Genomic DNA, 20,175 nt, shown 5'->3' with positions numbered 1-20,175 from the left:
AAAAGCCCAGACGAAAAAACATCAAAAGACGTCACCCGACCGCTCACCTTCAGCGCCATTACATCACTGATCGTGGGGGCTGCTATCAACCGAGTTAACCGTCTCTATTTCCGTCTATTCTGATAGCACTCACTGTCCAATGGCGACCCGTGACCGACACTGTGCGGGTCATCGCAGACCGTACTAGGAAGGCTTCGAGTCTTGTTCGTCAACACCTGGGGTTGCAAGGGGCACCCTGGAGCTGCGCGAGCATTGCTTCAAGTGCTTTGTTCTCCGCGCCAAGCTGTAGAAATCCACTTCTTCTATTGTGGAACAGAGGGAAGGAATGCGGTGAATAGAAGGAATATCACGCCCCTATGCAGGGCACAGCCTGCCGTTGCCCGATCCTTCGCTCGTAACTGAGCAACTGGTGCGCCAGTGGAACAATGAATTAAAAAGTCAACCCCGCCGCTACTCCAAACTCGATCCATCACTCAACGTCTTGTGTCTCAAGCCGTCTTTGACTTAACCGCATATATAACACCCCGGCTGCTGCCTATCATCTTCTTCCCGTTTCTCACACGCCCATCTCATCCGCCAAGCTCGCTTCCCCCGCACCTATCTACACCATCGAACAACACCATGGACCAGTCGCTCCACCCGCCGCAGACCAATGGCAAGGCTCCGTTGACCGAGAGCAGCGTCGGCAGCTCGCGTCGCGATGACAATGCAATTGTCAAGGTTCAGCCTCCGAGACGAGAGGACCTCCAGCCTAGCTACGCCCAGGTCATCAAGCCGGATGCCGAAGACATCTCGCAGCATAGCTGGTATGGCACCATGATCGATACGCTCGGTTCTTGCATCGGTACTCTGGGAGCCATACCTTGCTGTCTGTGCTGCCCGAACCCCTACAAGCCCGTCGGTCAAGGCATGGTCGGTCTGGTCACAAAGTTCGGTCGCTTTGCGCGTGCTGTGGACCCAGGTCTTGTAAAGGTCAATCCGCTTAGCGAGAACTTGATTCAAGTCGATGTCAAGATCCAGATTGTCGGTATGTATCCGTACCCCAATGTATTGCTGAGAAGACATGAGGCTGACATGAGGATGCAGAGGTCCCGAAGCAAGTCTGCATGACAAAGGACAATGTGTCGCTTTTCCTCACCTCCGTCATCTACTACCGTATCACTTCACCACACAAGGCTGCTTTTGGCATCTCCAACATCCGCCAGGCCCTTGTCGAGCGCACCCAGACCACGCTCCGTCACGTAATTGGCGCCCGCGTCCTGCAAGACGTCATTGAACGCCGCGAGGAAATTGCCGCTTCCATTCGCGAGATAATCGAAGAGACATCAGCGTCCTGGGGCGTCGAGGTCGAGAGCATGCTCATCAAGGACATCATCTTCAGTCAGGAGCTGCAGGACTCGCTCAGCATGGCTGCGCAGAGCAAGCGCACTGGTGAAGCCAAGGTCATTGCGGCTCGCGCTGAAGTCGAGTCGGCCAAGCTCATGCGCCAGGCTGCCGACATTTTGAGCAGCGCTCCGGCCATGCAAATCAGATACCTCGAGGCCATGCAGTCCATGGCCAAGTCGGCAAACTCCAAGGTCATCTTCCTGCCTGCCATGAACCAAACGGTGCAGCAGCAGATGGCTCAAGCCGACCAGGTGGGCGAGGGTCCGAGCAGGTACCGCGAGGAAGGCGCCTCCGAGTTTGGCAGCGGAACTAGTCGTGCCATCAACGCTGGTATGGTCGAGAATATCTGAGAGTCGGACATGCGTAATGACTGGAGTTTTGGGTTGGAACGGTTTAATCGAGCCGATAGGGAAAGGGATGGATTTGGATTATGACTTGATACCCTCGATGCCCATTCAGTCATTTCTGGGCGTGGCCTGTAGCTAAATTGTAATTGACGCTCTCTTCGCTCACCCAAGAATCAAAGGGAAAGAAAATATCATGGCTAATGATGTGACTTGGAGCCCTTGCCACGGACATGACAGCTTTGCTCCCAACGCCGGAAAAGTTTCGACAGAACGCCTGAATGTTCGGCTTGACGCCAATACCAAGCCTAGATCAAGTAGGGATCCTGGTGAAAGAAAACACCAACTTGCATGGGAAACATCTCTTCCCAATGCGAGGTCGTGACGTCGTGAATGTTGGATTTTTCAGGTCATGAATCGACTGACTTGGTCATACGTTGAGCCACCAAGCTGAAGACGGCGGCTGAGGTCATGAACAGCACGAGGTTATAGAACTTTTGCATCGTAAGATCGTGACCTCTACAGTTTGGACAGACTTACTGCACTGCGCGAGTAGGCATTCTCCTCTGCTTCGCTGCGGGCTTCGACAAAGAGACGCCGCAGGTTTGGTAGGTTGGACGTCTGCGCATGTTTAGAACTGGCCATTACAACACATGTAGGAAAGGAGCCTTACCATGATTTTGATGGATTCATCAGATTCTCTCTCGCTCCAAAGAAGAGTGTCGAAGGCTGGCTTGAAAGAACTGTAGTGCTGTCTGGAGTGCACAAGTCTTGGCACAAATAAGGTTAGGCGTATTCATAACGCCTGCACAAGGCGCATGGCCCAAGCCCTACCACTTATGCCACAACGCCAGAACACCGCAACGGGAGGTTTCCTAGCTACTAACACTTGGAGCCTCAACCCTCATCCCACCAGCACCACCGTTAACGCACTGCCGAAGCGCTTCCCGCTCGAAAACCTCGCCCCGATACCGCCGCACTGTAGCCCGCCCACGACGGCTCTCCGACACTACGCTCAGGCGTCAGGCTTTCGAAACATATATTCGCGCTTGTGCATGAGGGGCACGACTGCGGTCGTCACCTCTGCATTTGAAGTGTAGAGATGGCGGTCAACAGGATCAGAGGCGCCTTTGCGGTGCCGCGCAAGGGTGAGACGTTTGAGCTCCGCGCAGGCCTGGTGTAAGCTCCCCATCGGCGACAGCGAAGGCGGAGGGGAATCTTGGTCCAGCGAGGGCTTGAGCTGACGTTGAGGATAGATCGCAGTATGCCTACGAGAGGTGAGCCCTGACCCGGATTTCGACGACACGACCCTGGAATATGGATTGACAATGGCGCAGAAAGGAGTCGATCCAGAAGACCATCATGGCCATGACGCTGGGCAAGGATGTTTCCGCATTGTTCCCGGACGTTTTGAAGAACATTGCGACTGGAGATTTGGATCAAAAGAAGCTTGTCTACCTCTATCTCATGTACGCATGCTCCCACGCCCCCCGTGTCTGAGAGCCCCTTGCTGACGGCTCGTTCTGTGCAGGAACTACGCCAAATCGCACCCCGACTTGTGTATTCTCGCCGTCAACACCTTCGTCCAAGACTCCGAGGACCCCAATCCCTTGGTCCGCGCACTAGCTATACGGACAATGGGCTGCATTAGAGTTGATAAGATGGTGGACTACATGGAGGAGCCGCTCCGCAAGACGCTCCGGGATGAATCTCCCTACGTGCGCAAGACTGCTGTGCTTTGCGTTGCCAAGCTATTCGACCTCAACCCCACCATGTGCGTTGAGAATGGTTTCCTCGAGTCGCTGCAGGAGCTTATTGGCGATCCCAACCCAATGGTTGTCGCCAACTCGGTTACTGCCTTGAACGAGGTCCACGAGGCGGCGCCCGAGTTGAGGGTCTTTGAGGTTACACCGAAGAGGTTGAAGAAGATGCTCATGGCCCTAAATGAATGTACGGAGTGGGGTCGAGTCACAATCTTGACAAAGCTGGCAGACTACAAGGCGTCGGACGTCAAGGAAGCGGAGCACATTTGCGAGAGGGTATCGCCACAATTCCAACACGTCAACCCCAGCGTTGTCTTGGCAGCGGTCAAGGTCGTTTTCCTCCACATGAAATATGTCGGACCGGAGCTTGCCAAGACATATCTTAAGAAGATGGCGCCTCCTCTTGGTAAGATTTGAGCATGTGCTGTCCAGCTTCGCATTTACTAACCCTCGCAGTTACGCTCGTCTCTTCTGCCCCCGAAGTCCAATATGTCGCCCTCCGCAACATCGACCTCCTCCTTCAAAAACAGCCCGACATTCTCAGCAAGGAAATGCGCGTCTTCTTCTGCAAATACAACGATCCTCCTTACCTGAAACTCGAGAAGCTTGAGATCATGGTCAGGATAGCCAATGATAGAAACATCGACCAGCTCTTGACAGAACTCAAGGAGTATGCCACAGAGGTCGACATGGACTTTGCAAGAAGAGCTGTCAAGGCCATTGGCCAGGTCGCCATCAAGATTGAAAGTGCCACGGAGAGATGCGTCAACACATTACTCGACCTCATCAACACCAAGGTCAACTATGTGGTGCAAGAGTCTGTGGTGGTCATCAAGGACATTTTCCGCAAATACCCCGGCTACGAGGGCATAATACCGACCCTCTGCCAGTGCATTGACGAGCTCGATGAGCCCATCGCACGAGGTTCTCTCATCTGGATCGTTGGCGAGTATGCGGAGAAGATTAGCAATGCTGGAGAGATTATCTCTGGCTTTGTTGACGGATTCAACGAGGAATTCACCCAGGTCAGTCTACCTCAACTCTCGTCTGAAATTTTCTGACATGTTTAGACCCAACTGCAAATCCTCACGGCCGTTGTGAAGCTCTTCCTCAAGAAGCCGGACCAATCGCAAGGGCTTGTACAAAAGGTCCTCCAAGCAGCAACCGCCGAGAACGACAACCCAGACGTCAGGGATCGCGCATATGTCTACTGGCGGTTGCTGTCTAGCGACCCGCAGATCACCAAGGTATTTTGCACCGCAAATTACAAATATCCAGCAACTGACTTGGTCGCAGAATGTCGTCCTGTCCGAGAAACCCGCCATCACATCCACCATTCCCTCTCTTCCTCCCGCCCTCCTCGATCAGCTCATCACCGAACTCTCCACCCTCGCCTCCGTGTACCACACGCCGCCCGAGTCCTTCCTGGGCCAAGGTCGTTTCGGAGCCGAAGCCATGCAGCGCGCCGCCATCGAAGAGCAGCAGCAAAACGCCCGCGAAAACCCCATCGCAGCAGCCGCAGCCGCCGCCGCCGCGTCGGGCGCCTCCGCACCGCCCACATCCAACGTCGAAAACCTGCTCGACATTGACTTTGACGGCTCGGCGCCAGCAAGTATGCAGAACCAGCCCGGCGCCGACGCCAGCGGGCTCGAGGGTCTGGCCGGCACGCCGCAGCGCGTGGCCAGCCCGACAGCGGGTGGCGCGCCGAGCAACAACATGGATGACCTCATGGGTCTGTTTGGCGGCTCTAGCGCACCCGCCGCACCTGCGCAGCAACAGCCGTCCTCGGCGGGCCCGGCGAATGGCATGGGCATGGCCATGGGTGGCTCGAGCAGCGCGGCTGGCGACTTGATGAATGGATTTGCTGGGTTGGATATGGGAGGAGGTTCGCCAGCGCCTCAGCAGCAGCAGGGACAGCCGCAGCAGCAAAAGCCGAGCGGCAGTAATGACTTGGTGGATTTGATTTGAGTTTTTTTTTTTTTTTTTTTGTACGAGGATGAGGATGAGAATGAATGGAAGTGGTTGTAGCGTATTGTAGGAGCGTGCATTTGCGCCCTTGTCTACAGGGGAGAACGTGCTACGACGGGAGAGGGAGTGGGGAATGATGGGAGCGAGATGAGGATGAAGCGTTCAATGACATGTTTAAACAAGAAAGGAGGAATGATGGACGCGGCCAGCCAGAAATTCAAGCCAGCAATGGAATGGAATAGACACAAGACAAGCGACACGTTGGTGAGAGGGGGCGCATGGTGAGATACGATGGTGAAGTGACGAATTACCGCAACTTGAATTGTCTCTCTTTTCCTGCAAGTGAAATGAAGAAGTGAAGCCAAGCAAGACTTGCCTTTCAACATTATCACTACCTCATCCTCAAAACTCGGATCGAATACCGCTGTGCAGAATGTGGGAAAAGGAAGTATTTCATTACATTTGTACAAACGCTGTACATGGAAGACATCAAACACAGAGCATTACCGCCACAAAATCTACAACACAACGGCCGCCGCGCCCACGGCCACGGCCAACAGCCCCATGCCGCCGTTCCCCCTGCCCGCCGCCGCGCCCGTAAACCCAGAGGGCGTCGGACTGCCGCTCGCGCTCGCGCTCGCACTAGCAACAGCACCACTCCCGCTTCCCGTCGCCGTCACCGCGCCCGCCTCCTCCGTCATGGTCGACTCGACCACACTGACGACCGTCGTCGGCTCGACCGTCTCCTTGGAGCGCGTGGTGGCCGGCGCGACGGTGCTGCCGCGGGCGTCCGTCTCCGGGGCCGCGCGCGTCGTGGCCGGGACCGTGTGCGACGAGACAAACGTCTCGGTGCGCGTCACGACGCTCGTGATGAGCGTGCCGAGCGCAGAAATGGGGATGGCGCTGCCGACGCCGGCGGCGGTGTAGACGGGCGGGATGGACAGGGTGGCCGTGTTTGGCTTGTCGCTTGCCAGCACCGCAGAAGAAGAAGAAGAGGAAGAGTCGTCGTCGTACAGGTTCCCCGAGACGTGCGACGAGGCGTTGGTGTAGGCGCCCGTGAACAGGTCGGCGCTGCTGCCGTCGGGCAGGCTGAGCGAGCCCAGCGCCACGGTGCCCGTCGTCCCGTCCGGCAGGACGAAGTTGGTCGTGTACTTGTCGTAGCACAGCGGTATCTTGCCCGGACACGTCGACGAGCTCAGCAGGAGGCACGACGTTGCGGCCGAGCAGCAGAAGGCGGTCGAGTCACTGGTGCTGTCGTCCCGTTTGGAGAGGAGAAGAGACGAGGAGGAGGAGCGCTTGTTGGTGAAGTGGATCCCAGAGACGGTTTCTAGCAGGTCCAGGTAGAGGGTTGAGAGGGACGGCCCCAGAGGCGGCAGGTGCGATGTTGTTGCGCCGCTGGGCGCGCACATTTGCATCTCCTTCCCGCAGGTGGCAGAGGCGGCTGCGCGGCTGGCCAGCAGACCCGCAGCGATGGTGAGCATGTTTGTTGACTTCATTTTTTCGTAGAAGGTCGGATTGGGATAACGAGCGTGTTTGGTTGGTCGAGCGAATGTGGAGGTGATTGACAGCGAGCGTCAGGGAGTCAGACGTCCCGAGTGACTAGAGATGTTGGATAGGATGAGGTCGGTGTAGTGGGTATCGTGAGGCCAGAGGAGGAGAGGAGGTCCCAGGGGGTAGATGTATATACGCCGAATAGCCTTTGACAAGTCGAAATTCGCAAAAGAAGCCGCAAATTTTAATTTAGCCCGCGAGGTCGTATGGGCCAGCCGTGGTCAGATGTTGGCAAAAAAGGAATACGTGAGAAGAGAGTGTGTGATCACGGCGGACACAAAACACCAAAAGAGGAAGGAGTGACTGTACCAACACGAGAAAAGGTACGGCAAGGCAAAAGTGACCTGCTGGCAACAAGAATAGACGACGAGTGACGGGAAAGATGAATGAAAAAACGATATTTCTCCTCCTGTGCCATGGCAATTATCCAAATAAATCCTTGGGGCCTTGGTCCGTAGACTGGTCCACTAGGGCGTCTAGAAACGGAGCAAACTCCACTCGGCCCTGCCTTGTCTGCTTGAATCAGCATCACGAAGTGCCAGTGGCGGCCACCACAGGGCTCGCATGACAGGCGCCACGCGAGTTGGCAGCACGCATGGGGGCGTTGTCGCCGTTCGGCGTGCCGTGCGAGTGGATGTTCCATCTCGAAGAAGGAGCTTGCCGGCCACAGTCAGCGCGCGCATTGGTGAAACGCCTCTGTTCCCCGGTTAGTGAATTGCTTGAGCGAGCCATTGAGCAGCAAAGAGGGCGCTTGCGGGCACCAGGCTGGGGGTGGCTGTCTGCAAGTCTCTTTTTTTCCACCCCACCGCGCCGCATCAATGTCACCTCGTCTCGCTCAGCACTGGCCGGCAGAGGCGGGGACTCGGCTTTGGTCAGAATTGCCGTCAGATGGACTGGCCAACGCAACCGCAGTCGCCAACCGACGCAACAGCCAAAGCCGTTTCCAAGTCGTCTCTGGACGGTGCCGTCATAGCAAGGACAGCCGTACCAGGTCTCTCTCGGTCGCTGCTGGCCTCAGTTCCTGGAATCATCGTGGTTAGCCTGTCCCAGATGCAGCGCGTCCACGGGTAGACGATGAGACCATGTTTCGACGTTGGGATAAAGCTTAGCCGCGCGCGGTCGAGATGCTTCTGATTCGCATCGGGCCGCTTGGCCCGGCCGGCTCAGCTCCTACCAATCCATCCGCCAATCCGCAAGTGTGCGCCACGCGCAAACACCTTGACCAGACTTCATCTTGACCCCTAATGGAGTGTCGCCAGAGACTACCAGAGAGGACGAGTGACGCTGTTCGGGCCGGCCGTGGTTTCTTGTTGTTGAAGCCCGAGGCATTCGCCCTCGCTTGGAAAGCGCATCGACACGACCTGCCCGGCCCTGGTCTGTAGCGCTTGGATACGAATTCCGATAGTACCTGGACACTTGCATCGCTATACTGTCAATCTCCGTGCGTGAATCGCCATCAGGATCTCGGTGCAATTCGTAAACAAAGTGAGAAGACTAAGCAATGTGCTCCTTTCAGATTCAATATTGCGGGATTCGGCAGAAAGGATCACTCAGTGCAGCCACCCGCTGCTGTCAAATTGGATGAATAAGATGGGAACGTGACATTATTTAAATGGCAACCCCGCATAATGCGGATTGGCAAGGGTCACAAGCGTTGTTGGCGAGCTTTTGAGCATCTGGGTGGCGTGAGGTGAAATTGTCAATATTCCTGCACTGCATGGTATGGAGCCAAAAGTTGAGCGGATTGAAAGGAAATGAGCTCCTCAGGTTGACAGCTATTCTGCCGCCACTACTGAACAAGAATGATTCTTCTTTTATTAACAGCCTTGTTGCCAACCGACCAACTCATTCTTTCTCCTTGCTATACACCAGACGCCAAGGAGTCGACAAAGAACTGTGCTGAAGTGACATTGGTGGCGAGGGATGAACTTTTTCAGAGCCGAAGTCAAGTGGAATTCGGGGCCGCTCCGATATCTAACACCAGGAGCATTTCATCGCCCTCCAAGCCTTCGCTGGCTCTACGATCCGGCCAATACTTTGACACTGAGCCTAAATGCACGACACCATCCTGGCCAAGCAAGGCCTCGCAGCCATCGTCATCAGTTGACCATCGACAGTTTAAGCACATTGAGGACTCCCGGATAGTCATCTTAATCCAGCCTGGGCTGAGAAATCTTTGTTACGAGGTTGAACGCCCCGCCTCACGTGTGCGGGAGAGTTGTCGGTCTGTATAGAGGCCCTAAAGATACAAACGCCCATCAAGGCTCTTCTGCATCTTGAATTTTGCGGTACGCAGGATGAAGCTTGCAGCGGTTCTCATACATACCCACGGCCTAGGATTGACCGTTTGAGCCTCCGTTTTGCAGGTTCCTCAGCATGGCCTGGAGAAAGTCACCCTGGTTCATCTGCGGTTGCTGTGATTGCTGTTGACTTTGGCCCTGAGGCTGTGCGCTATTCTGTTGCTGGCTGGCTGCTGCCATGGCCTGGATCACGCGGAATGCCTCTGCAGCTTGCTGAGGATCTCCTCCAAATTGAGGTGGCGGGGGTGGGATAAAAGCAGGTTGTTGTTGGCCATACGGCTGTTGCTGTTGTTGACCCTGGAAGAAAGCTGGGTTGACAAAGGCACCAGCTGGAATACCGCCCTGGTTGTTGGCTCCGAAAGCAAAGGGAGCATTGCTTTGAGGCCATGCAGGAGCCTGAGTCTGACCAAATTGGAAGGGGAAATTTTGGCTTGCATGATAAGAAGGGAAGGACTGCTGGGGCTGCTGTTGGATCTGGGGTTGCTCGTTCTGCACTAGAGGTGGTGCTGCTCCTCCACGACCACCTCGAGCTGCACCACGACCGCCTCGTCCTCTGTGGCCATGACCTCGGCGAGACCTGGGGTGTTCTTCGACAGTGGTACTGCTACCCATATGGTGTAGGCCATCAGGTCGTGCGAGAGGGGTGTAAAGGTCCGTTCCGTCATCGTCATAGCTCAAAGCCCCAGTGTATCCTTCAGGCTGACTGGGCTGGCTAGGCTTGGACGACGCGCCATGACCTGCCTTTTCCCGCTTCGCTTGCTTTTGCTTGCGCTTGTGTTCGGCCTCAGCCTCATCATCGGAAAATTCGAGCTCGTTCTCGGCAACTTCCTCGTCGAATTGGTTGGACGCGTCGGTACCCTTGAGGTTCTTCAGAGGTTCTGTGAATACATACGTTGAGTGCTGATCGACGTAGTAGACGGTCGAGCCCTTGGAGAGGCCGGCAGCTTCAATCTCGGAGCGGTCGTTGAAAGCGACCGTGTAAAGAGGTTCTTGTACGCGACCAAGCGTGTCTGCGACGGCACCGATCACAGCCCTGTCTTCGGTACAAAGTACAGATCCACTTTCCAAGACTTGATACTCTCCCGACACGTTTGCGCGGATGAGAATCATGTTGTCCACAATGCTATCCACCTTGCCCAAGTCGGTAATCTTCATGTCCGGGCCGATGGTGACGTCTGGCTTCTCGATTTTGTCTTCGGCTACTTCGTTCGCGGTGCGCAGCTGACTGGCACTGGCTTTGCCGCCGTCATCGTCGCCGTACTCTTCTTGCATCAGAATTCGTGCTTGTTCCATAGGGTCCAATAGAGGGTAGTCGCCCTCATCCTCGCTCTCATCGTCTGAAGAGCTGTCGCTCGAGGTGTCGGAATCGCTCGACGACTCGGCGTCCGACGAGTCGTACTGCCACTCGGCGGCTGGGTTGTTCTTGTTTGCCTCGGCAGCTTCAATGAATTCGGAATCGACGGGTGCCTTGGCCTGAGGTTCTTGGTGCGTAGGAGCGGATTGCTCAGGTGCCGTAGCTTGCGACGCGTCGCCGTTGGCCATTGGTGTATCCTCTTGCTCCTTGCTGGCTGTTTGAGCATGGTCTGAGTGACCCTCAACAGGAATGGAGTCAGAAGCGTGTAGAGAGCTCTCTTCGAGCTTTTGCTCAATGTGGTTTACATTTTCGGGCTTCTCAGTAGCAGTGGTGTCGACGGTCGCGGCGACTGGAGCGGGCTTTTGCTCCTCAACTCCCTGCATGCTGGAGCTGCCTTGATTGACCACCGGTTGAGTCGCGTCATTGCTCAAGAGTCCGAGACCTGGAATACCGGAAAATGCCATTTTTTCGAGGGTATGTGAAAGAGCAATGTGTAGTGAAAAAGTCTCAAGGCGCTGTTGACCGCGACGAGGGACCGCTGGAAATTTTGTGCCAGGATGCTTATGCGGCCCGAGCTCTCAGCCCTATGACGACGTCAAAGCTCCCCTGCGCTGCCCGAGTGACTTCAGCTGCACAACCAACTCCAACGAAAGCTCCAACGTCCACCTCGCCATGCCGCCAAAGGACGCTCCAAAGGGCAAAAAGTGAGTGGTCAATTGCTCTTTACCCGCAACATCCAAGCTCACCAAGACCAGACAGCCCCCCGATTTCAACCCCGTCGTAGCCTTCTACATTTTTTCCGCGACCCATCTCCTCTCTGCCCTCTATGCACCAGTTCAGGATTGCGACGAAATTTTCAACTACTTTGAGCCATCTCACTACCTAAACCATGGATATGGCCTCCAGACATGGGAATACTCTCCCGACTATGCCATCAGGAGCTGGACGTACGCCGGCTTCCACGCCTTGACAGCTGGCGTCGCAAGATTGTATCCTGGAACCAACAAAACTACGCAGTTCTACTTCCTCCGCTGCATGCTTGCCTTCCTCTGCGCTTCTTGCGAGACGAGACTATTCTCGACCATTGCTCGAACCTTGAACCCCCGCATAGCCGTCTTCTTCCTCATCGCCGTCGTCTTCAGCCCGGGCATGTTCCACGCCTCGACTGCGTACCTCCCGTCGAGCTTCACAATGTATACGAGTATGCTGGGTCTGTCAGCTTTCATGGACTGGCGTGGTGGGTTGAGGACGGCTTCGGGCATCACTTGGTTCGGCATTGGAGCCATCCTTGGATGGCCGTTCTCCGGTGTCCTAATTGTCCCCTTCATCGTGGAAGAGGTCATCTTGGCATTTGTCACCAAGTCCACGACTGAGACGTTCCAGAGATTTGTCTATGGATTCTTCAGATCTCTTCTTGTACTAGTATGTGCGATTGTTCCTGCACAATATATTTGCAATACTCATCATCCGCTAGGGATTTGGCGTCGCTGTCGACTCCTTCTTCTATAGGAAGCTGGTATGCGTGCCTCTAAACATTGTACTATACAATGTGTTTAGTGGACCAGGACGAGGACCCGAGATCTATGGCGTAGAGCCATGGCACTTTTACATACGCAACCTGGCCCTCAACTTCAACGTCTGGTTTGTACTTGCCATGTTGTCCCTACCGCTTCTGCTCGGAAATTATCTACTCCGCAGACAGTCTGTGCCGAAGCAGAACATACTCAGGGGCGTCGTTTTTACTGCGCCATTCTACCTTTGGCTGGCAATCTTTACGATTCAGCCACACAAGGAGGAGCGTTTCATGTATCCAGCCTACCCTTTCCTGGCTGTCAACTCTGCCATTGCCCTCCATGTCGTGCTCGCGCATCTCGGCTCCACAGATCCCAAGGCTTTGATTAGCAAAATCCCGGCCAAAATCAGACTCGGACTGGCCGGTGTTGTCGTCATTGGAGCCATCAACGTGGGCATCTGGCGCGCTCTTGGAATGGTGACCGCGTACTCGGCGCCGCTCAAGGTCTACGACCCTCTTTGGCAGCATGCTACTGCTGGAGACACAGTTTGCCTTGGCAAGGAGTGGTACAGGTTCCCTTCGTCGTTCTTCCTCCCCAAGGGTGTGAGGGCGAAGTTTGTCAAGAGCGCCTTCAATGGTCTTCTCCCCGGTGAATTTAGCGAGGCATCTGGTTTTGGATTCTTCCCAGGCGCGTGGTTGATTCCGCCTGGCATGAATGATGAGAATCGGGAAGATCCCGGTAAATACGTAAGTGTTCTAGTCCATTCTAGGCCAAAAATGTCGACATTTAGCTGACTTGCACAAAGACGGAAGTTGAACACTGCAATTTCATGGTGGACTCGGCTCTTCCCAGCTGGACCCCGTCCGAGCTCGAGCCAAATTACATTGCAGATACTGACAACTGGGAGTCGTTGAAGTGCGCCAAGTTCCTCGATGCAGCGCAAACGAGTACATTGGGACGACTTGGTTGGGTGCCGGATCTGCCCATGATCCCGGAAAAGTACCGGCGGAGATGGGGAGACTACTGCCTCCTTCGTCGCAAAACCCCCGGCGCAAAAGCAGATTCCCAATCAGAAGCTGGCCGTTGAAGCGCGCAAGTCGTTTTGACGAACAAGGCCCCAGTATTTGGTAACACAGGGCGGCGGGCTTGGATTGATGCACGCCAGGGTTTCTTTGCCCCGCGCAATTGGCCCCGAAGCCTCCTAGTCCAGAACCCCACGTTGCCTAATGCAGCAACAAAACCCCGTCTCGACGAGAAGCTTGGCCCGGGCTGGCTTGAGATAACCAACCCCACAGCTCTTTATCGCAAAGCAGTCGTCCGATCCAGGGAACCATTGCTGTTTGTTATTTCAAAGGGCGATACGGGAGGCAGAAAGTAAGGCATCGCCACCAGTCCCGTCGAAACTGAGGGAACCGCTGTATCTATTTAGTTGATTTCTAGCCCGCCGACATGGGCGCTTTTCGATATTAAGAAATACATATCTTGTCCAAAGATACTTTTTGACCTTCCACGTGCTAGCATTACTAGCTACATCATGGAAGCGGTCAAGCTCCACCTCCGCAGAGCATGCGATTCACACCATGTAAAAGCTGTCTCACAAGCTTTACACGATTCAACCTTCCTCCAAAATCCAAAGGCTGTCGTATACGGCCTGCTCGTCTTAGCTACATTGCTGTGGGCAGCCGGGGTGCTAGTTCAGCGGTGGAAAAAGAGCAGCGCAAAAGCTTCGAGGTCGCCGTCCCCGGATCTCGAGAAGCCGGCATCACGAAGCAAAAATGGCAAGGAGCGACCGTTTGGGGGTATGTCAGGTCAACACGACTTTCGAGGACTGTTGCTAATCTTTGCTCGCGCACAGTATGGATACCATCCGACTTCAAACGACCGGCTGCGAATCCGTATCCCGACTGGAGTCTGACAGAGACCAAGCCTCTGCCATACCGTCCGTTCCGGTACGGCCCCAAGTACAACATCACCATGGGACTGCGCAACCTCAACTGGGATGACTGGATCGAGCTCGACAACCACTACCTGAAGTACCACGAGAAGAAGGCGAAGAGACTGGCCGAGCGGGGCACCAAGTGCTACCACACGGCGCCAGAAGCGTACGACGGGGCGGTGGAGCTGTTGGAGGAGCTCTGCTCGTACCTCCCTCAGCGATACCCTTCGCTGTTCGAAAAGACGCCCACGGGCATGCGCAACCTGGCGACGGGCGAGGACGTCAACTGCGTCGAGCGCCCGCTCAAGGAGGACCCCATGGCCATGTGCGCGCGCCAGGTCCAGGACGACCTGGCCATCATGTTCGAGCGGCCCGACGGCCAGTACTACCTGCTGGCGGGGGCGATCCTGCTGGCGGGCTTCTGGCGCCTCGAGGACAAGCTCGGCATGCCGCTCAGCGAGATCCACACGAGCGGCAACGTGCCGGGCTACAAGGAGAAGCTGGAGAAGGGCATGATGAACTTCTTCCGCCGCGTGCAGCCCGAGGGCCCCGTCGTGCGCAACAATTATTTCATCCAGGTCGACGAGGATTTGGCGTGGAGTTACAGCATTGGTGACGAGGATGGCCCCGAGGGCTCGGTGGGCTGGTCTACGGCCGAGAAGGACAAGGCGATTGAGCATCACTGGTTCAGGAGTGAGAGGCAGTCGTTGAGGAGGTGAGGCCCCCCTCATGACCCCCCCTGATTCCCTACAAAACAACTTACTGACCTCCATTTCCCCCCCAGACTCCCTCGCTCCGGCGGCGTCGTCTTCACCATCCGCACCTACTTCCACCCCATCACCGAAATCTGCGACGAGCCCTACGTGCCGGGCCGCCTGGCCTCGGCGGTGCGCAGCTGGGACGCGACGACGCAGGTCTACAAGGGCAAGGACCGCTACGAAAAGGTGCTGCTCGAGTACCTCGACAACAAGCACGCCGAGCAGGTCACCAATGGCTTGGATCTGGAAAAGGAGGATGAGGTCAGGAGTTATCCGTACTGATGTGATGACGATGTGACGACGTGGGGGGAGTTTTGAGTCTTCATCCTTGATTCGTTTGTTTCCATTCCAGCGAGTGTACCCAGTGTGACGGCCAAAGGGAGCGAACGAGCGACATGGCGTGGGTGTTAAGGACTTGCACCGCCTGATGGCAAGAGGGGAATTTAGACTGTGTACTCGAAGCGTTGGACGAGTATGAGACCTTTGAGGGGTGCGCACTGTAGATAAATCTCATCGGCATTCAATCACATGAACAACATATCAACAAGATCCAGCATCAAAAAGACACGAACATGCATTCTTCTCTGCAGAGAAAAGGACCTGTTGAATTCCCGCACGCCATACTACCTACTCTCTACGCATGCCCAGTCGTCCACCTCTCGGACACGGAGCTCCGTCCGCCGCACTCCGCGCCCGCACCCGCATCTTCACAAGACAGGAAGAGGGATGATGAACTGCCACCAGTCATGATGATTGGCTCGTCTCCCGGCCCAGCGGGAAACCCAAACCGCATTGGGCCAGCAGTCGCTGAGACAAGACGGACGGCACAGGCCGACCGAGATGGTAGTGCAGGTCGGCAGTAGCATGGCAGCAGGCAAGGCAGACACCTGACAGCGCAAAACCCGAAACATGAAACAGAGGCCTCTTGTGCCTTGTGGCCGCAAAAAGAAGCTTTTTGCTTCGGATTACTCACAGTGCTCTCTCTCTCTCTCAGGTGTAGTTGCGAGTCGAGTCGACGTCGACGTCGCAATATTCTTGCCCGCTCCGCCGCCGCCGGCTTCAGATGCGGATAGCTATCAAACGCGGCAGCGGCACTTGATGCACTGTTGCCGTTTGCATGTTGCAATGGAGGCTTGACGGTGCTCGCCCACGTGGGCTAAAATGCCTGACGCTGTGATTTATCATCGACCTAGGACGCGGAGAGATCGATGGATGAAATCTGCGAGAGAGGGCAAAAAAGGGAACGAGAGCCAATGGCCACTACCGTTGCGGATGAGAAGGAACGCTCATGACGCAACCGCAACACATTGGGCCGCGACAACAACATTGATGGGGGGCGAAGCAGCGGTGAAGAGCAACAGGTCAGGCGGATGATGGTAGGTAAGTTGACAAACATGCTCAATCTCATCAGTCCAACAGACAGGATCTCAAGCGGTGGCCGGGGCGTTTTCTCTCTTTCGGCTTGTTGCTTTCGTACTGTACAACACATCCGCCATCAGCCATGCTCGACCCCGACTGACGGGACAGATAGACAGATAGACAGATAGACACGAAAGAGCCAACCGCAAGAAACATCCAAGCAGCAGCAGCAGCAGCGCGTGACCGACGCTCGTGAAGCATATTGATTGCCGCAAGTATGGTTTGGGGAAAGCAAGAGGAAAGTAGGTAGCAGCAAGCAGACAGGCATCCATGACAGGCATGCATGCATGACATGGGCAAGCGCAGGGCAAAAAGAAAAATCTTTTTTAGAGTCTGAGACACGTTCGGACGGTTTGAGCGAAACGAAACGGAGCGGGAACGCGCGCGAACCAACTCTGTCAAGTGCCTGGAAATCATCCTTGTGCCCCCCCGCCGCCGCCGCCGCCGCCAAAGAGCAAGCAAAAACGAAAAGAAACCCGCTGCCGGTTAGGGTAGGGTAGGGTAGGGTAGCGGCACGACATCGCAGTGGCGGCGCTGGCGGCGGCGGCTGTCTTGCCGTTTGTGGCTTTGCCAAAAGCTTCTTTTGCATCAATGGCTGCCGCGTGCGTGCGGTCGACGACGACGTCGTCCGTCCGTTTGCTTGCGTAAGCAAAGAGGAGGAAAACTCAACCGTGAGACAAGTGGGAAAGACACTACTGGCAGGACAGAGTTGCGAGACAGAGCGAGAGACAAGCAAACAGGCGCACCGCGTGCGTGCCCGAACATGTGGGACGCGGACGCGGCGGAGCGAAGAGAAAAACCTTGGAGCGCTGACTGGCGGACGAGAGGATGGGATGGCGTGGGAAAGAGCCGTTTGTCATTGATGGATACGTACCAATGGCATTGTACAGACGCATTGGGATGGTTTGGTGGCAGCCGAGCACGCGGATGCCTTCGCTCGCGTGTTGACTCGATTGAGGATGGATGGCTGGCCTGCATTGTCTTTCCAAGCGCGTGCGAGTCTTTCTCGTCAGCCATGTCGTGTCGTGGAGTCGTCGTTTGCATGTGGATTGGACCTTGAAGTGTTGTCCCAAGTCTGCAGCACATGCACATGACGAAGGCGACAAAGACACGACACTGCAGCCATCCAGCCAGCCAGCGGCATACTACCGTGTCGTGGACCATCATAGAAAAGGACTTGCCGGTAGATAGCCAAAGAACCTACATCTGCTTGTACATACGGCATGATGCCACGATAAGGCAAGAAAGACGAACCACCCGCGCCAACGCCAACGACGAGTCGTCAGGCACACAAAATAAAGTAAGGTAGCCGTCGAAAGCGGAACGGCTTCCCACTGGCCGCGCTGCAGCTGCTCGGTAAGCCTCGTAAGGTGTTCCCCGTTTGCTGAGATGGACAGGGACCGGGAGCGGAGCGCAACGGCGGAAGCGTCTTTCTTTCTCCAACACCACAACATGGCCACCACTACTTACACGGCCAACGGCACCTTCCAACCACGAGATGACGACGGAAGACGGACGGGCCTAGTTGGATGACTGGACGACACGGATCTCGAGCAGACGGCATTTTGCCCCTTGCAGCGAGCCGGCGGCCACCCGCCCGCCCCGTCCGCCATCCACACCACTCACTTACTCACCGCTTCCACATCCTCGCTCTGATCCTCGCGACGCCTTCACCGGCGACCGCGACGGGAGGGCTTGGGCAACATGCTAAACAGACCATCTACCAAGGCATCCCCAGCGTCCAGGCAGCGGGTGGAGGCGGGGTAAGTAGGCCCCCCGAGCCACGATCTGATCGCCAGAGCCCGGTTTGCCGCTACATGGATGTCGAGACTGCGGGCAAGAATTTTTCTTTCGTTCTTTCGAATGTTCTCCTGCATCTTCTTCGGCTTCTGTAACAAGCTTGGGGCCTCAATTGACTTTTTCTACCTTCGCTTCGCCCGCAAATGGCTTGTTGAAGTGGTGGCCGCAGGGTGCGAGGAGTGGAGGGATCCTGAGGCAGGCACTGTGTTCCAGATCAGCCTTACTCTACCCATCCCGTCTTCTCGCAACAAGAAAACGAGGGAAGGGGAAAAATGTCACGCTCGGGAATTCGGGTCTCAAGGGCAAATGAACAGAGATGGGGGGCTATGCAAGGCGGCAATTGCAAATCTGATTTCCTTGTTCGTCCGATGACCTTTGGTGAACGCCTGCCATGCCCTCTTTTGCTCTAGGGTTCCCCGTCCTTTTTTGTTCTTGCTGAATGGGTGGTATCATGATGACTTGACCTCATCCTTTGCCAGCTCCAACTTTTCCATTGCGTCCTTGACATCCTTGCCCACGCTGACCTCTTGCGCGCCCTCGCCTGCCAGACTGCCGTCCGGCTGCGCCTCGACCTTCGCCGCGCCGGGGTGGCGCGTGCCCTTGTTCTTGACCTTTTTCTCCTTCTTCTTCTTCTCGGGTTCCGCAGGAGGGTACGCGAGCCTCTCAATCTCTTGCCATTCGGGTGATGCGCTGAAGGTCGCCTGGATAGGGCCGAGGAGCTTGTTGATGGCGTCCGTCACGCCGAGCTTCAGGAGTTGAGGCGTCAGAACATCGGCGGCGTAGTCGTCCTTGAGCTTCTGGGCGTCGTGGTAGACCAGAGGCTCGCCCTCCCTTCTCTCGACGGTAAAGGTCGGCTCGCCGTTGATGGTACCAGCAGGCAGGAGCACGTATTCGACAAAGGCGATCAAGCCATTGCCCTCGACCTCCTTGGGAGCCGCAAAGGCCTTCTTGAGCTTCTTCTTCACAGCATCGGGGCCGTCCAGGAGGTCAATCTTCGAGTCGGGGTCTGACGACGACATCTTGTCACCCTGTGGTACAAATGAACATCAACATGCTAGCCCTGGCAACATCCAGTTTCAAGTCACTTCCTACCTGCAGACCGGGGACCATCTTGTTCATGAGATGTGCCCTCTCCTTGTAGCCCAGCTTCGGCAGCGCCTCCTTGGCGAGCGCGAAAATCTTCCTCTGATCCACACCACCGAATTGTACGTCGACGTCGAGGTACTGCTCGTCCAGGGCCTGCATCAGCGGGTAGATGAGGCCAGACAGCAGGGGGTTGTCCGTCTGCTTGACAACCTCGGCACCAGCCCTCTTCGCGTCGTGCTCGGTGGTCATGGTGCTCAGCCGCAGCAGGTCCATCATGTAGTCGGACGACTTTTGGTACTCGCTGCCCAGCACAAACTCCAGCCGGTCGACCGACACGCCCACGGCCTTCAGGCTCTCTGTTATCACAAACTTGTAGTACTTGGCGCGGTGGTTGACGAGCTCAATTGGCGCCTTGAGGTTATCGAGGAACGCGTGGATGTCGGCAAGCAAGATTTTGACGTGACAGCCCGCCTGCAGGAACTGCGCAATCTTCAGCATCGGCACAAAGTAGCCGCAGTGCGGGCGTCCCGTCGTCGCTGTGCCCCAGTAGACCTTGACCGGCCGGTTCTGGTTCCTGACTACATCTTCGATGATCTCAGGGTTCAGCGTCTCCTGCAGGTTCTCGTAGATGAGCGCTAGCTTCTCGTCTGGTGTCATGTTTGCGCGTTTGACTTTTTTTTTTTTTGGTCCAGTCCAATGCGGGGTAGAGTGACGAGCGGAGGAATTGAGGCGACCAGACGCTGCGCAGGCGGATTTAGGATTGGAGGGCCCGGGGCAAGTCCAGGTAGCTCGACCGGTCAACGAGGCTTGGTGGTTGCAAACGTGGTGGTGGTGTCGTGAGTTCGGCGGCCGAAGGTCAATTGAGCCCTAGCATGACTCTTTCAGCCGGATGAGTCAGACGGTCCCTCGTTGTTCCTCGCAGGACCATGAACAACACCAAATTCCTTTGACAATATCGACTCCTTAATAGTTGATATACACGAAGTTACAATTTTA

At 55.8% G+C, this 20,175-nt stretch overlaps 8 protein-coding genes across 8 annotated transcripts; 4 read left to right on the top strand and 4 right to left on the bottom strand.

Moving 5' to 3' along the window:
• Positions 1-621: 621 nt before the first annotated feature.
• On the top strand, positions 622-1,736 carry BKA78DRAFT_257318 (membrane protease subunit, stomatin/prohibitin like protein; the record flags this gene model as incomplete). Its single annotated transcript, XM_066885177.1, has 2 exons — positions 622-1,027; positions 1,087-1,736. 2 exons carry the CDS (start codon positions 622-624, stop codon positions 1,734-1,736), a joined length of 1,056 nt encoding a protein of 351 aa, XP_066739848.1.
• An 826-nt stretch (positions 1,737-2,562) lies between these two features.
• BKA78DRAFT_288731 (adaptin N terminal region-domain-containing protein) lies at positions 2,563-5,488 on the top strand. Its single transcript, XM_066885751.1, has 8 exons — positions 2,563-2,909; positions 2,987-3,007; positions 3,068-3,199; positions 3,262-3,899; positions 3,950-4,518; positions 4,564-4,740; positions 4,790-5,274; positions 5,329-5,488. The coding sequence occupies exons 1-8, from the start codon at positions 2,833-2,835 to the stop codon at positions 5,459-5,461; spliced, it is 2,232 nt and encodes a 743-aa protein (XP_066739847.1). The 5' UTR covers positions 2,563-2,832; the 3' UTR covers positions 5,462-5,488.
• A 491-nt stretch (positions 5,489-5,979) lies between these two features.
• Positions 5,980-6,942, bottom strand: BKA78DRAFT_356624 (uncharacterized protein; the record flags this gene model as incomplete). Its single annotated transcript, XM_066892089.1, has 1 exon — positions 5,980-6,942. The coding sequence occupies one exon, from the start codon at positions 6,940-6,942 to the stop codon at positions 5,980-5,982; it is 963 nt and encodes a 320-aa protein (XP_066739846.1).
• Positions 6,943-8,624: 1,682 nt separating this feature from the next.
• BKA78DRAFT_42946 (uncharacterized protein) lies at positions 8,625-9,295 on the top strand. Its single transcript, XM_066893168.1, has one exon. It carries the CDS (start codon positions 8,815-8,817, stop codon positions 9,244-9,246), a length of 432 nt encoding a protein of 143 aa, XP_066739845.1. The 5' UTR covers positions 8,625-8,814; the 3' UTR covers positions 9,247-9,295.
• Positions 9,296-10,263: 968 nt separating this feature from the next.
• Positions 10,264-10,584, bottom strand: BKA78DRAFT_257526 (Gar1/Naf1 RNA binding region-domain-containing protein; the record flags this gene model as incomplete). Its single annotated transcript, XM_066885196.1, has 1 exon — positions 10,264-10,584. A coding segment is annotated over one exon (321 nt), but the record flags the coding sequence as incomplete, so codon positions are not given.
• Positions 10,585-11,123: 539 nt separating this feature from the next.
• BKA78DRAFT_333638 (Alg9-like mannosyltransferase family-domain-containing protein) lies at positions 11,124-15,156 on the top strand (the record flags this gene model as incomplete). The annotated part of the gene is made up of 6 exons (XM_066890110.1): positions 11,124-11,370; positions 11,451-12,088; positions 12,141-12,926; positions 12,986-13,214; positions 14,036-14,831; positions 14,901-15,156. 6 exons carry the CDS (start codon positions 11,124-11,126, stop codon positions 15,154-15,156), a joined length of 2,952 nt encoding a protein of 983 aa, XP_066739843.1.
• A 1,626-nt stretch (positions 15,157-16,782) lies between these two features.
• BKA78DRAFT_325360 (uncharacterized protein) lies at positions 16,783-17,705 on the bottom strand. The gene has a single exon (XM_066889354.1). It carries the CDS (start codon positions 17,458-17,460, stop codon positions 16,882-16,884), a length of 579 nt encoding a protein of 192 aa, XP_066739842.1. The 5' UTR covers positions 17,461-17,705; the 3' UTR covers positions 16,783-16,881.
• Positions 17,706-18,365: 660 nt separating this feature from the next.
• Positions 18,366-20,074, bottom strand: BKA78DRAFT_42826 (tyrosyl-tRNA synthetase). Its single transcript, XM_066893167.1, has 2 exons — positions 19,186-20,074; positions 18,366-19,121 (listed from the first exon to the last, which is right to left on the bottom strand). The coding sequence occupies exons 1-2, from the start codon at positions 19,834-19,836 to the stop codon at positions 18,543-18,545; spliced, it is 1,230 nt and encodes a 409-aa protein (XP_066739841.1). The 5' UTR covers positions 19,837-20,074; the 3' UTR covers positions 18,366-18,542.
• Between the last annotated feature and the right edge of the window lie 101 nt (positions 20,075-20,175).

Source organism: Phyllosticta capitalensis (assembly GCF_038381095.1).
Source record: "Phyllosticta capitalensis strain CBS 128856 chromosome Unknown BKA78scaffold_11, whole genome shotgun sequence".
NCBI lineage: Eukaryota > Fungi > Ascomycota > Dothideomycetes > Botryosphaeriales > Phyllostictaceae > Phyllosticta > Phyllosticta capitalensis.
Note: the sequence above shows the minus strand (reverse complement) of the source record. Positions and strands in the feature narration are given on the sequence as shown.

Bases quoted from the DNA above. Each gene is read 5' to 3' on its own strand.
- BKA78DRAFT_288731 (XM_066885751.1), top strand. From the start codon at position 2,833: ATGGCGGTCAACAGGATCAGAGGCGCCTTTGCGGTGCCGCGCAAGGGT. The intron at 3,008-3,067 runs GTGAGCCCTGAC...ACAATGGCGCAG, and splicing joins TCGCAGTATGCCTACGAGAG to AAAGGAGTCGATCCAGAAGA. The intron at 3,900-3,949 runs GTAAGATTTGAG...TAACCCTCGCAG, and splicing joins GAAGATGGCGCCTCCTCTTG to TTACGCTCGTCTCTTCTGCC.
- BKA78DRAFT_42946 (XM_066893168.1), top strand. From the start codon at position 8,815: ATGATTCTTCTTTTATTAACAGCCTTGTTGCCAACCGACCAACTCATT.
- BKA78DRAFT_325360 (XM_066889354.1), bottom strand. From the start codon at position 17,460: ATGATGGTCCACGACACGGTAGTATGCCGCTGGCTGGCTGGATGGCTG.
- BKA78DRAFT_42826 (XM_066893167.1), bottom strand. From the start codon at position 19,836: ATGACACCAGACGAGAAGCTAGCGCTCATCTACGAGAACCTGCAGGAG. The intron at 19,122-19,185 runs GTAGGAAGTGAC...TTTGTACCACAG, and splicing joins AGATGGTCCCCGGTCTGCAG to GGTGACAAGATGTCGTCGTC.